We start from the raw sequence: 16455 nt of genomic DNA on the forward strand, positions 1-16455 counted from the left end.
TTTTTTTTTTTTTTGCCTCTCCCCAGCCTGAATCTGCTGTTTGTTAAAAACCTCCATGCATTGACATCTCTTCCTTTTCTGAAGTAATATGAAACCCAATAATTACACACAGACCTGACCTACTTTGGAGGAACGAGAGGACAAAGAAAGCCTAGCTTTCTTCGTCCTCTTTTGGTTAAAAGCAAAGATTTGGGATGTAAGGGCTAGAACTTTCTATATCCTTTATTCTTTGAGGAGCCCAACCAGATTGTCCTTTTCTCATACTCAGAAGTTTCTTTATGTATGTGCTGCTTATCCCCTGAAGGACTTGATGCTGAGGAAGCCACTGCATGTTTGCTGATCAGGAACTATTTGTTTGTTTCCCAAGGCACTGTTGCTCTGAAAAAAATAAGGATGAAAGAACCTCTTTATTTGCCTTTATTTTTAATTATCCTATTCTATGTGTTTGATTTTAAAACTATCTTAGTTCTTTTTAAAAAGAGGTATTTAGGATATAAACACACACCAATTTTTGATATTTGCTTTATTCATTGACTTTAAAAATAATAAAAGGTTTGGTTCATTAACCATTTGTAAAGTACCACACATGGGTCCTGGGTCCTGGGTCCTGGGTACTGGATACTTACAACTTTACTAAAACTACTTTGTGTAATAAACACTGACCTTAGCCAAGGGAGATGACTCTCAGTGTCTGGAATATTGAGAACTGGAAGAGGATGAGAGAGTGTAGTACTGGTGTAAGGATAGCGACATAGAGATCAATGGACTAGAATCAAGAGTCTAGAAATAAAATCTTATGCTTATGGTCATTGATTTTTGACAGTGATTCCAAGACAATTCAATGGAGAGAGAAGAGTCTTTTCAACAAATGTGTTGGGATAAGTAGATATCTACATGCAAAGAAGGGGCGTTGGGTCCTTGCTTTATATCATATACAAAAACTAACTCAAAATGGGCTATAGACATACATGTAAGGGCTAATACTATAAAAATCTTAAAAGAAAATACAGGAGTAAACCTTTCTAATCTTGAACTAGGCAATAGTTTCTTAGATATGACATCAAAAGTACAAAGGACAAAGGGAAAAATAGATAAATTGGACTGTAGTAAACTTAAAAACTTTTTTTTGTTGTTGTTGCCGCAAACAATACTATCACAAAGTGAAAAGACAACCAATAGAATAGGAGAAAATATTTACAAATATTATAGCTGGTAAAGGAACTTATATTGAGTACATAAAACTCTTAACAACTTAATCCTAAAAAGACAATTAACTCAGTTGAAAAACAAACCAAAAATTTGAATGTCTGATTCTCCAAAGAAGGTATTCAGCTGGTCAGTAAACTTATAAAAAGATGTTCAACATCATTAGTCATTAGAAAAATGTAAAACAAACCCACAATGAGATACCACTAGCATGACTATAATAAACATATGGACAATAACAAGTCTTGGTGAGGATATGGAAAAAATTAGATTACTCTTGGGATTGCTAGTGAGAATGTAAAATAATGCAGCCACTTTTTGTCATTTTCTCAAGCCTCCAATGTATGACATTTAAGATCTACACCATAAGTAAAAGAAAGCAATCCAGTTGAGAAACCTTAAATATCCTACAACCACTTTCCCCTATTATTAATATCTTATATTAGTATAATACTTTTGTCATAGTTAAGGATCAATACTGGTACATTATTATTAACTAAAGTTCATATTTTGTTCAGATTTCCTTAGTTTTACCTAATGTGCTCTCTTTGTGTTTTATTGCATTTAGTCATCAGGTTTCCTTGGGCTTTTTTGGCTGCAACAGTTTCTCAGACTTTGTTTTTGATGACTTTGAGAGTTTTGAGGAGTACTAGTCAGGGGTTTTGTAGAATGCCCCTCAAATGTAATTTATCTAATATCATTGCTATGATTAGACTGAGGTCACAGATTTTTGTGGGAATAAAACACTGCTAACAGGTGTAAAATACCATTTCTATCATATCATACCAAGAACTTTTACTACCAACTTGACATTACCATTGATAGTAACTTAGTCACCTGGTTGAAGGGGTATTCACCAGGTTTCTCCACTGTAAAGATGCTTTTTTCTTCTTTCTAATACTGTAGTATCTGGAAGGAAATTATTAGATACACATGCTTTTGATAGCATTTTTGCAATTGGCAAAAGCAACTTTGTTTTGAAAACTAATGAGCTTGACATATTTACTTTTTCAGTCAGAGAGCTTATCTATGTACACACAGAAAGGATTTGCTGCAATAATAAGTTAGGGCCAAAGCTTTTCTCAAGAAAAAGCTTTAGATCTGTTCACATTCTTGAACTCTCTAAACAGCACATACTTGTTACAGTTTCTGTGGGTCAGGAGTCCTGGTATGGCTTACCATGTCCTTTTCACTGAGATTCTTAGAAGGTTGCAGTCATGGTATTAGGTGAACTGCATTTTCACAGAGGCTTATCTAGGGAAGAATCCACTTCCAAGGTCACTCAGATTATTGGCAGAATGTATTTTCTTGTGGCTTTGTGATTGAGAAACCCCGCTTTTTGCTAGCTGTTGGCTAAGGGCCACCTTCAGGTCATATAGAGAGAGGCCTCCTGCAGGTCTTAGAAGCCACCCACAGATCCTTTCCCTCTGGGTTGCACTGACATGACTGTTGTCTTCATCATATCCTCTAGCTCCACATGAAGGTGGGGAGGAGATGATACAAAGGCATGAATATGTGTGTATTGGAATAATTGGGGTGTCTCCTTAGGATTTGTCTGCATACATAATATAACTTGTGTAGAGATTATTTAATTTTGAGTAGGACTGCATCTGGTGATCTGTCGTTTTTAAATTTTTAAATTCTAATTTGTTATATATGACAGCGGAATGCATTACAATTCTTATTACATATATAGAGCACAATTTTTCATATCTCTGGTTGTATACAAAGTATATTCACACCAATTCGTGTCTTCATACATGTACTTTGGATAATGATGTCCCTCTCATTCCACCATCATTTCTAACCCCATGTTCCCTCCCTTCCCTTCCCACCCCTCTGCCTTATCTAGAGTTCGCCTATTCCTCCCATGCTCCCTCTCCCTACCCCACTATGAATTGGCTTCCTTATATCAGAGAAAACATTCGGCATTTGTTTTTTTGGGATTGGCTAACTTCACTTAGCATTATGGTGATCTGTCTTAATGTAGTGAGAAGAAAAAACTTTATAATAATTGGCGCTAGGTAAAATGAAAATAGGTAGCAGAGATTTAATGGAGCATATCAGCAGAGGATGAGGAAAGAAGTTGGAGAAAGGTTGAAGTACTGTGATATATTTCCCTATTTCAGAATTTTGCCAGCTAATGCTGCCTACTTTCATGACTAGTCATTTTACTGTGTTTATATTTAAAAGCTCATTACTATAAAACTTAGTTTTGAGAAGCAGCAAAACAGCATAGTTAATGGCTCAGGTTCTTCACTGCCTGGGTTGAAATCCTGCCTCTGCAACTTTCTGTTGTATAACCTGGGTAAATTTCTTCCTTGGTATATGCCTCAGAAAATTCTGCAAGATAAGAATAATCATAGTACCTGCTTTTTAGTGTTGTTATGTGAATTAATAGTTAATTATTGTTCAGTTTTTCAAGTGTGATAATGGTTTGTGGTTATATTTTTAAAAAGAGAATGAATTCAGCTGGGTATGGTAACACATACCTGTAATACCGGTGACTCTGGGAGGCTGAGCAGGAGGATCACAAGTTTGAGGATAGCCTTAGCAACCTATCAAGAGCTTGTCTAAAAAATAAAAAGGGCTGGGATGTGGTTCAGTGTGAGAGCACACTTGTGTCCAATCTTTATACCCTGCCCATAATATTGTCTAAGATGTAAAAGAGGTCTCAACATACAGTGTAATAGGTTGATTTTTGCTTAAACTGTGGATACTTTTAGTGTTTCAAAAAGCCCTTCACTATTATTAACTATATTCAGTTTTTTAGTCAATTAGTACAGTTAATAGTTTTTTCAAAATATTTTTTAGTTGTAGATGGACACGATACATTTATTTATTTATTTATTTATTTATTTATTTATTTATTTATTTTCATGTGGTGCTGAGGATGAAACCAATTGCCTCACACCTGTAAGGCAAGTGCTCTACCACTGAACTACAACCTCAGCTCATGATAGTTTTAAGTAAAATTCTTGGAGCTCCTGTAGCAGCTTTTTGAAATTCTAAACTTGTGCTCTAATATCAATTTAGGAATCTCATGGAAGGTCAGTATTGAGGATGTATGTAATCTGCTAAAGGAAAGCAGACATTCTTGTTAAATGTTAATTCTGTTATATTAAGCATGTATTTAATGTCATTGTGTTTTGACATTTAATGTGGTTATGTCTAATCCACGTAATAGTGAGTTATATTTTAATGGAACCATGAATCAATTTTTTTCTACAGCAGTGTCTTTTTAAAATATTATTTATTTATTTAGCTGGACACAATATCTTTATTTATTTTTATGTGGTGCTGAGGATGGAACCCAGGGTCTCGCACATGCTAGGCGAGTGCTCTACCACTGAGCCACAACCCCAGCCCCTACAGCAGTGTTTTTTTAAATCAATAATCCCAAACCTATCTATAAAATAAATATTAGAAATTTGAGAATTAATTAATGTTTACCAGACTTTCCAGGGATTGATTTGAGTTATATAAATACACTATTCATCACATGAAATGCTAAAATTCATTATGGAAATGAAATTTATTTTAATTGAAAATGTAATGGTTGCTAAATATAAGGAACTCATTGAAGCTAGAGTAAATGCAAAAAGCCATCATACAAAGAAAGCATTCCCATTTTGATGAAATTCCAGAGGGATATCATCTGCCAGCTGTGTTGGTATGCAGCTGTGATTAGGAAAGCCCCTCAGAAGGTAGTTGATTCTAGAGTCCTGCAGGGCACAGGGAAGCTGGCTTTTTAACCTTGGATTACATAGGGGAAACAGCCCAGTACCATAACCATTCAGACTAGGAATAGATGGTTTGACAAAGATGCACCTCTTTACAATTAACTTTACAATTAACTCACACTCCTGGCCTCTTAAGAATGCATGACAAGTAAGATTTAGAAATAAGGAGGGTAAGATGCTGATAATGGAGATTGCTTCCTGTTTTTCTTTAGTTTCATTGTCAAATAATGGGGAGATGTCAAAGATAAAAAATTCAGAAAATTTTTCAACCATTACTGTGTTCCCTCCTCACTCAAACTCCTGCTATTTCATGCAGACTATCTTATTGGACCTTGGGGGCATATTAATACAATTTGAAACAATTTAATACAGATACCATTGCTGGTTTTATTCACCAAAAACAGCATTGCCATTGTAAGGTTAGTAGATACCAATGTAATAAGTCCTCCTAGGGTAGGTTTAAGAAAATTTTGTTATGACAGATGAGTTAAACCTGCTCTTTAAAAAGTTTTAGTATTCTAGGTGCTGTATCTAAATGTACTAAACAGTATTCAGGCTCCTTGACAAATGCTGTTCTTGGGAAGATCATAATCCTTCTGTGAGTCCATGTTATTTTTACCTATGAGTTGGCACTCCAGGAAAGAGTAGCATGCACTTCATTAAGAACATTCATCTTGAAATTCATTCAGCTTTCTGCTTCTTTCTTACCTCATTTTCAGGCCACGTTGCCAAGTTCTTTCACCACATGTCTAATCTTTCTTCTTTGGGACTAAAATCTAATCTTTTATATAGCTTGATTTTCCACTACAACTATTAAATTTTCTTTGGGTTCTGTAACAATGATTATTTTGTCTTTATGCCACTTTTTTAAAAAAATATTTTTTAGCTGTCGATGGACTTTATTTTGTTGTTTTATATATGGTGCTGAGAATCTAATCCAGTGTCTCACACATGCGAGTCAAGCATTCTACCACTGAGCCACAACGCCAGTCCTATGCCACTTTCTTAGATATTGTTCTTTGCCACTTTAAACTGTTAGACCTTCTTCTTAAATCATTTAGTTCTTACCCTATACTTACCCATCTCTAATACTTTTTGAAGCATCTCTTGGACTGGGGATGTAGCTCAGTGGTAGAGTGCTTCCAGCATGCAGTGAGGACCTCAGTTTCATCCCAAGCAAGCCCTCCACCCACCCCCAGCATCTTCCCTCCAAGAAAAAGAGTATCAAAAGCACCTCTCATTTGCCCAACATTCTTCTTCAACCCCTTGTCTTCTTTTGCTCTATTCAAGTTTCAGGGCATCATTTTTTACCGACTTTCTAACCTTAGAATTAAGCCATGCGTTGTATTTTATAAAATATCTCTCTTTTAAACCTGGAGTTTGTCAATATAAATGCCTGAAAATGAGACATTGAATACTGATACTTTGTATCAGATTCTTACTGATTTTCAGTGTTACTGTCACCTCCATTTTTTCCTCCTCTCTCTCTCTTTCTTTCTTTCCAAACATCTTTTTGTTTCAGTTCATTTAAGTGGTCGATGGACAGGCCAAGAGTTGATTTAATATACTATAAACCATACAAAACATTGTTGGCACTTTGTAAATGTTAAAATAACAACAATAACAACAGTAAAAATGTCAGTGTGCCTAAGAGAGTTGTCTATGATGTTAGAAACACATCTAGGACTTCTGCTGTCTAAGAGGGTAAATGTTAACCAGATGGGAATTATTGGAACTGAGAAATCATTTCCTTTTTGTCTTTGAAAATTTCCCTTCTATGCCTTGAATTTCAACTAATCACCAGAAAATTTCCTTTGCTTCAGACACCACTTATTAATTATGCACAGTGTTCTAACTTAGAAGTGCTCAAGAATAATACATGTTCCGTGGTATATTTTCCCACTTTTGATAAGACCTCCATTCTCAATCATGCACACATTGTAAATGCACTAGCTATTTTATATTCACCCTGTAATCCAGCTCAGAGAAGTTCAGAAAAATGGAAGTTCAACTGCTCACTTATCAAATACTGGATATTTTAAATTATGGTTAAATGCTTACTTTGGGGTTCATTCAGAACTGATAGGCCCTTTTCTTTGTCGGCCATGTTGAGTCCTCTTGTCTGGATTTGGCCAGTTCCCTTCTATCCCAGCCATTCCTTAGGCTTGACAACTGAATGTTTTTAAACGGTTGTGATTGGTGTATAAAAATGAATAAAATAATCAGTTCTTTCCTAATATCTATCTTTGGTTTGTTTTTAATACTTGATTTAACTGTTTATTAAAAACTAAAATAAGGACTCCAGTTGAGCAATTGGTTTCAATGCAGAGGTTAGGATCATCCCAAGATGGTGGCTAGCCTACCTTCTGACCTTGGCCATGTGGTGCATTATTAATCATGGTCGTTTAGTGCCTGGGAAGTTTAGCTTAAGACCCAGCTTATGTAGTTTGTGTTGGTTTGGGGTTTCATTAAACCCATTTTTTCTGAAGATAATTCTATTTTCTTGTAAGTTTAAAAGAAAAAAATTTCATCAAGGCTGGTTTCAAATACATTTAAGTTCCTTTTCAAGCCAACTATTCCCACCTTGGTCCTATAAAAGAATTAAGCCCTACAGAAAAAAATAAAACAAAACAAACAAACACAACTTTTTTTTCTTTTCTTTTCTTCCTCCATAGCTTTGTTGAGGTAAAATTAAAGTACAATAAAATGTATATATTTGAAGTATGCGATTTGAAATCATGCAGACTGTGTTTCCTGCATGATTTATTACATTAGAAATCAATCACCTTAAGATATATAGAACCTCACCTTCACATGTCAACTATTTTAAAATTAAATGGCACATGTTTTAATATCTCAGAGGTCAAGGAAGAAAATATAAGAAAAGTAAATAAAAAGTACTTTGAACTAAGTGATAAGAAAGGCTTAAAATATCAGGATCTCTGGGATGAAATAGTACTCATATGAAGATTTATAACTTGAAATACTTGTATCAGAAAGAAGCTAGAATAACAACCAAATTATTTTCAAATTATGTAGAAGGAAGGAAAAAATAAAAATGCCAGTGACTATTTTCTCAATTCTCCCAAATATGGAACCATTCTAAGTGCGTAGGAGAGAAGTTGGCCACATTACATATAGTGATGCATTAGGGCAATTGTTCTCAAAATTGATTCTTTCACCCCAGAGTCTCTAAGATTCTTTTTGTGGGTCTTCAATGTAAAATTGTTTCATGAAATTGCTAAGGTAGTCTTCATTTTTCAGTTTCTCTTCTAGTTATAACATGAAGAATCCATGTTATAATTTCCAGAGACTACATGTTATGTGATGATGTAGTTGGTCTGACAGTGTGCTTTGTATATACCTTTTAGAGTTTTGTTTTAATTTCCAATTTTAATTTATTTAATTTCAAAGTCAATATTAAAATGTACCACCTATATAAACCAAACTTCTTTGAAGGTTCTCAGTAATTTTTTTTTTCCCTCAGTGTCTTTTAAGAGGAGCTCTGAGACCAAAAAGCTTGAGAGCTGCTGTTGTAGGGCTGTAAGGCTTCCTTCTCTTAAAGAGCCCCTCACATGGCCAGTAGTGAGCTGCTCAGGGGTCGGGCAGTGCAGTAAACCAGTCACTTGTTCAGTAAGCAGTTTTCAATGGAATTAAATTGAGTTCTTAGAGTATAACTTTTGAGACTTTGAGATTCTCTCCCAAGGCAGTATTTGAGCATTGAGTACTCTGTGGCTTGGGAAGTTTTCTATGAGGTATGGAACTGGCAAATCTCATTATCGAGTCAACCTTTTCAGAAGTCATCTTTATGGAATGTGTCCTTTAACTGTTAGATTAATTATCTAGCTTATTTGCATCACTTGGACTAGTCCTGTCTACTAAAATGAGGGATAAATAAATATATGTACACACATGTACATATATTCTAGCAATACTAAGAATTTCTAATCATATTTAAACAGTAAAAAAAAATGGGAAATTAGTTTTAATAATGTATTTTATTTATGGGCTGGGTTGTGGCTCAGTGGTAGAGTACTTGCCTACCATGTGTGAGGCACTGGATTCGATCCTTAGCACCACATAAAAATAAAAAAGTAATGTTGGGCTGGGGATGTGGCTCAAGGGGTAGCGTGCTTGCCTGGCATGCGTGCGGACCGAGTTCGATCCTCAGCACCACATACAAAGATGTTGTGTCCGCTGAAAACTAAAAAATAAATATTAAAAAATTCTCTTTCTCTCTTAAAAAAAAAAAAGTAATGTTATTTTATTTAGCCTAGTATCCAAAATATTATCATGTTTACATATAATTAATAAAGCTTATAAATGTGATAGTTTACATTTCTTTTTTAGTACTAAATATTATATATTTGGTTTATATTTTATTTCTGTATTATGTAGACTAGCCACATTACAAATGTTTGGTAGTCACGTGTAGCTGGTGACTACTGTATTAGATTATACAGGTCTAGATCACAATGTGATTCTAGAACTGACCTGAGAATGATCTAGAGTAGATACGCTTTGAAACAGAAATAGAGAATAAAAATTTTGCAACAGATGTTAATATAAAAATGTAACTCATTGAACAAAATTCACAAGGGCAAAACATTTATCTGCCTAAATTTTAAGACATTTCAAAGAGAAGTAAAGCTTCTTTCCTTAAATGAATATTGAAAATTTTTTTCTATAGCTATGAAAATGTTTGTTCTTCCTTCTTAAAAGCATACAGACTATTTACTATATTATGTGAAATTATTATACATGTATCTGTATACCCATTTAAGGGAAGTCTTTTGAGAGAAATTTAAGTTCTTGTGGTCTTTGTGTTTACTGTCTAATTGATCTTTTTACAAAATGTCCATTTATCATCCCATAGCCCTGAAATCCGACCATCAGGGCTTTATTTTTGATGGAGAATGGTGAGGAGGAAGGTTGGTTTGTTTTGATCCCAATAATGAACTTCTCCCTGGTTCTTTGTCTTTTATTTTGTCACCTTATCTTGCCTGTGAATGTTGTATCAGAATATGCAAGTGAATTATTGCCTGTTGTTGGGAAGAAACCACTATTTTTTTCAACTTTATTCACTATGAGCATTACTTTGCTTGTAAAAATGAGGGGAGAATAAAAGACTTATGGTTTTAGAAGTGAAAACTAAAGGGAGGAAATGGCTGTTTTTTCCCCTTCTAGAATGAATAATAAAGAACTATGACTTTGGCATGATCTGAATTTAATTTTTTTCCTTACCATATGCCAAATTAAAAGGAAGAGCTTGTTGAAAGGAAATGTCTTGAGGAGAGAAATTCTTAAGGACTTTCACATTCTGTATCTGTTTAGCAACATATTTGATGCAGTGCCATGATTAATTAACATTATTAGAGTGTCAATTCACAGAATCATGTATTTTGTAAGATGAAAGAATTCTGTGTAGAATAGGTGGACTTAGGAAATAATAGCCTCTTAGTAATGTGTTGGAAATTGCTTTCTTGTTATAATTTCTGTTTCTGTGTGTGTGTGCATGTGTGTCTTGTGAATTATAGATTTTTCAGCTCCAATCTAAAAACATGTTCTTTGAGAGTTTGTCTTCTATTTATCTACTGATTTACTTTTGCTATAGGCACATTTTTTCAAGCAGCTAGTACATACTTTAAGCTAAACCCTATGTTAGATAGACTCCAGTAATCTGTAACTGTGAAATTCTCGTTCATTGTTCTGTTCAGGTATTCTCAAAATAATCATACCTGCATGCTGGCTCCCTGCTCTCTGACTTAGTATTTTCTATATTCTGTTGTGTGTGTTTGTTTGCTTTTTAGAAAACGTCCCTTTTCCAGTTTGTAGCTAAGGTAGGACCTGAACTTCAGGGAGTTGCCTTCCACATTAAGTTGTTCTATCAGGCAGTAGTGTGGTTGCCAAATGGCATTAAGTGTTGTTCTTGGGTGTTATAGTCCTTAGTGGGGACTGCAGGGGAGCCTGGCCTGCTGTGAAGAAGCCGGCTGCTCTCTCTGGCATAGCCCTTAGGGTCGGGCCTTGCTATGGCTCAATCTGACTTTCCTGAATGGAATGCAGTTTTCCCCAGCTCTGTTCCTTCCATGTTCTTCCCACATCAGCTGGCAGCAATCAGTTAGTTATGAATGTTGCCCACAAATTGTTAGCTATTTTTCTTTTTGGCCCCCCAACTTGCCTCTTGAATAAAGAATCAATGTAATTCGGATCCAGGATTATGTTGCTTAGTGAAGCAAATCTAATCTTTGCCAAAGATTGCCTAAAATTTAGGGCTTGATTCCAGAAAACATTAAAATAACAATAGTAGTATCTGTACTTAATACATACAGTAGTGTGTCCCCCCCCCCTCCCCTATCAGTGGGTGATACATTCTGAGATCCCTAGTGGATGCCTAAAACTTGAGATAGTACCAAACCCTGTGTATACTATGTTTTTTTCCTATGCATACATATTGTGATAAAATTTAATTTATATATTGGGCACCATAAGAGATTGACAGTAGCTAATAATTAAATAAAACAGTATAACAAGTACACCGTAATAAAAACTATGTGAATGTTCTCTATCAGAATTTTGTACTACATATCTTAGCAACTTCAGCATACAATTTCTTTTCTTATTAAGATGAGAACTTGGTCCTATTCCACTGTATGGCTTCTCTTGAAAGTGTTCATCATGTCATACAGTGCGTGGTTAACTCTTCTTTCTGGCATCTCCAAATTGCCAGCATCATGGTTTTTGTGCTTCAGGATCATTAGTAAGTAAAATAAGGGTTGCTTGAGCACAAGCACTGTGATTTTATGACACTTGATCTGATAACCTAGTTGGCTGCTAAGTGAGACTAATGGACGAATAGCATATACAGTTAGATATGCTAGACAAAGGGATGATTCCTGTCACAAACAGAATGGTACCGGATTTCATCATGCTATTCAAAATGGTGTGCAGTTTAAAACTCATGAAAGATTTATTTTTGAAAATTTCCATTAAATATCTTTACTCCATAGTTGACTGAGGATACCTGGAGCTGCCAAGAGTGAGTTGCAGATAAGGAGGGTCCCACTGAATTGCATGATGAACACTTTCCAGATATTATGCTAATCATTCATTAACTTAGTTAACTCTCAGCAACCCTTTAAAGGAGGTTCCACTGTTGCCAATATTTTATAGAGAGGGAGCTACAAAAAAAAAAAAAAAAAAAAAAAAAAAGAGAGAGAGAGAAAAGAAAAAATGGGGGTAAAGTGTCCCTGGATTTAGTCCCCAGTACCCCGAATCTGTCTTCTTAGTGAATTCTTCCCTGTTTGTTTCTTCTCCTCCAGGTAAAGGTCATTCGTTATCCTCTGTTCCGCCACAGAGCTTTTACAGAGCCCTATTGATTGTACTTGCAGTGTGATGTTATCTGTATCACCTATCTCTTTCTCCTGCTGAATTGTGAACTCCTTGAGGTGAAGGCTGTGTCTGATTATCCTTGTAGCTTGAGCTACACCCAGCTCATTTCATCACATTCCACTGGTAGGCAAGGCAGTGTTCTTGGAATCAAGCTGAAATTTCTCTTTGCTGTTCTCCCATTAGTCTTATTCTTACATCTGAAACAATTCCAAATAAAGTTACCTTTATTTCAGTCATTCATACATTTAAATAATCTACCATGTATAGTTCCATACAGACAATGCCTCTGACCTAAATGTTTTTCTGTTGAAATTTTGCTTCCTTTGTTTTTCTTTTTCCTTAATAAATCTCCTTTTCTTCTCTCAGTGTATGGAATCTTGAAATTTTAAGAATTAGAGAATACTAGAGTTTGTCTAGTCGGGCTTTTCATCTAACTTATATTGATTATGTACTGATTAAGTAATTGAACATGAGATAGGCAGATATTTTGGGAGTGAAACAAATGTTTAGAGTATTTCACTGAAAATGATGAAGTTTAGTAGATTAAAACAAAGTTCTCATTTTCCTTCTGCTTTAAGACGTATGTGCTGCTAGGTGTCTTCAGAATGATGGACCAAAAGGAAAGACATTTTGTGCTGAAGCAGTGTGTGTATGGTACAGAAAGATCTTCAGATACTAAGAATTTCACTCTCAAGCCACACATCCTGGATATGCCTCATTCTGACTGTAAATTACTCAATCTTGGGTTAATTACTTACTCTTGGGTTAATTACTTACTCTTAGTGTGCATTAAAGAAACAAGGGGCATAATAACATGGGTGTTATGAGTTTAAATGAGTTAGTACTGCAAAGCACGAGGGATTGTGGCTGGCTGGCACAGTAAACGTTTGGTATGGCTGCCACCACCACTATTACCACCACTTCTGTTGAATTACATAAGCACCTGGCAAAGTATGCAAAGAAAGCCCTTGTGAAAGTTCTGGTAGAATCTTACTAAAAACGTCATGTACCTACAAGAGACCCTATGTACTGCTCTGTTCACTGAAGCATGATTTGACCCAGATTGTAACCATATCTATGGAGTAATGAAATATTTTTTCGTGGGGTTTACTGTATAGTCTTTTAAAAAATGACAGAAGACCCACTAGCTTTTGGAGTCCTTTCCTTTGAGACAAACTTGCAAGGACTCCATTTCCTGCTTTTTATTTAATTAATAAATTCATTTTTCTCATTGACATTCTGAAAACAAAACAATATATATATAAAAACTGGCGCTTTGTGTTTTGTAAAATATAATGTTTTAAAGTGGATTTAATTGGGTAAACTTTTTGTAAGGCTTCAGAGTAAATTTTTTCCCTCTGCTTTCAGGTTGCCATCAAGATCATAGATAAGACCCAGCTGGATGAAGAAAATTTAAAGAAGATTTTCCGGGAAGTTCAAATTATGAAGATGCTTTGCCACCCCCATATCATCAGGCTCTACCAGGTAGGCTGCATAGGGCTGTAGTGAATGGCTATGAAGAATCAGGAGAGTCTGTTGTATTGAAGACTGCCTTTGAAGACAATGTGGATGGTGAACATCTGTGACTTTTTTTCATATGTTCATCCTACTGTCTTCCCCTCCCTTCTGTCGTATTTCCCCTGGCTCTTTATTGAGGTCTACCTTACCCAGGTTGGTCTTTTTAATTTGTTCTTGAAAACTTGATTTCTTTCTCAGCAAGAATTGTTCAAAAACATTATTCTTAAGATAATGAGAGCCTATTTTATTTAGGTCAGAATCCTAAAACATGATGGGAAACCCAAAAGGAATAGAGAATTTTGAGAGATAAAAAGAAATCAATATATTTGTCTTAAAAGATTATTTAAATATTAATTTCTGTGATTGTGTTGTGAATTAGGATAGCAAAGGATATTTTAAGTATTTTCTTGCACCAAGCAAAACCTACCTCTTGGGCCCAGGGTTATAGCCCAGTGTAAGAATGCTTGTCTAGCATCATTTGGGAGCCACTGAGTTCCATCTCCAGACACACACACACACAAAAACAAAACAAAACAAAACAAAAACCTACCTCTTTCCTATTATAATAAGGACCGGACTTTAGTTTTCCAAGGTGGCATTTAGTTATTTTGATAATTCAGAGACAGAGTGCATGCCAGGGGGAAATTACTGTTTTAGTTTTCTTATCTTCCTAAGAAACATTAACATTTTATGAGATCATCAAAATGATTCCCTAGTCTTAATGCAGACACAGTAAATCTGATGATTGGAATTTGAAGCCAGATAGGGGGGGAAGGACCTTGTCTTAGCTGGCTGGTGGAAGAGATATTTTGGGAGAGGTGGGGCTTTGGGGTACTTCTCAAATTGCAGTGTGTTGGCAACAGTGAGCTTTGCTTATGCACAGGGCCAACCCCGCTCACTGCTTTCCACAAGCACAGTCATCTCTTAACTTCTGAAGGAAGTGGCCACCCACTCAGTTTGTTTGCTGTTGTTACTTTGCAGTAAATGCTTTCTGACCCAGACATGGGACCATGTGTAAGACTGGAGAAAGCATGCTCATGCCACAGTGGGCAGGCTTGCTTTAGTCTGTTCATTTTATGGAAAAGAGAGCACGTTGTGATGTCAGTATGTGTGGCTAAAGCTACAGCTTTAGAACTCTTCTCTGGCATTAGCTGCCCACACAATGGAATGAATTAGGTCAGCAGGAACAGACCTGTTGAAATTTATCAGACTAAATTATGTTGAACAGCACCTACATTCTGCCCAAGAAGCAACCCTGTGAAAAATTTTCTAGCATTACCTGAGTACAGCTAGCAAGCTTGCAGGTATCATAACCTTGACTTCCTTCCTATCTTGGTAGACTGAATAAACTTCTTGACCTCATCTTCTAAAATAAAGCATCTTAAAAGTTTTCTGAAGAGGCTAACTTGTAGATGTTAACCTTAAAACTGAATTCTGCAAGTTTACCTATCTTACTCAAAATTGCACTAGTTTATAAAAATTTCTCTCCTCTAGCCATGACCTTAGACAGTTTCTTTTCATTTTGTTTTCTGAGCAGCTAGTATTTTTAGTAGGAAATCCTAGCTGCCAAGGTGATTGGCTGGAAAAATGTCTATATATGATGTCAGATAGTTTTCAGGTCAGTTTCCTCAGGTTTATAGAGTGACCAAACATAGGTCACTATATAGGAAACAATGGTTTTTGAACTTCTAAACATTTTAGTAATAAAAGAATATTTGCAGTTAATAAAAGGCCTGGGAAATACATAGTATTACATTAATTTTTAATTTTTTCCCTAAATACCTTCATAATATTTAGAGCATTTGCTATTTTTTTTTTTTTTTTGTACTGGGGATTGACCCCAGTAGTGCTTTACCACTGAGCTACATCCCTAGCCCTGTTTATTTTTTTATTTTGAGACAGGGTCTTACTATTTTGCTTAGGACTTCACTGAATTGCTAAGGCTGGCTTTGAACTTGTGATTCCCTTGCCTCAGCCTCCCAAATCACTGGGATTACAGGGTTGTGCCACCAGAGGACTTACTTTTTGTCATATAAGTTAACATATAGAGAGAGTTTAGAACATGTAACACACAGTGGACTGATATCAGCAGGATAGAGTTTTTGAACAAAGATCAAAAAAGAATAACATAGCTGTTAAGATTTAAAAACTTAAAATCTTTCACTGGACTCATAACAATGGAATAATATTAAGCCAATAAAAGAAGAGATAGATCTATACATTAAATAGTACTCATGTATGATACTAATGTATAAAGATACAAAAGAAATAACTGGGAAATAATTTAACTAGCTATAAAATAGTAAAAGTCTAGAATTGCCATGTCAAATATGGTAGACACTAGCCACATGTAACTGTTGAATATTAAAATGTGACTAAAGTGACTACAGAACTGAATTTTAAGTTTTATTTAACTTTAATTAACTTAAATGTGAAAACTGAAGCAATTTACCATTGTTTAAGATAATATTTTGGACATGTTGGGGTAAGTAAAATACATTTTTAGAATTATTTCCCTCTTCCCTTTTACTTCTTAAATATGGCTACTAGAAAAGGTAAAGGTATATATGCAGCTCATTATATTTTTTATTGTATAGCA

General features: G+C 35.2%; 1 protein-coding gene across 6 annotated transcripts in view; it reads left to right on the plus strand.

The window, feature by feature from the left end:
* The window catches only part of Sik3 (SIK family kinase 3), a 235637-nt gene that overhangs the window by 115788 nt on the left and 103394 nt on the right, over positions 1-16455 (plus strand). For all 6 annotated transcript variants that reach the window (XM_048795898.1, XM_048795899.1, XM_048795902.1 and 3 more), the window contains exon 2: positions 13707-13823. In XM_048795898.1, coding sequence (XP_048651855.1) covers positions 13707-13823 — 117 coding nt within the window. The remainder of the gene's footprint in view (positions 1-13706; positions 13824-16455) is intronic.

This window comes from Marmota marmota, unplaced genomic scaffold, assembly GCF_001458135.2.
Source record: "Marmota marmota marmota unplaced genomic scaffold, marMar, whole genome shotgun sequence".
In the NCBI taxonomy this organism is placed as follows: Eukaryota; Metazoa; Chordata; class Mammalia; order Rodentia; family Sciuridae; genus Marmota; species Marmota marmota.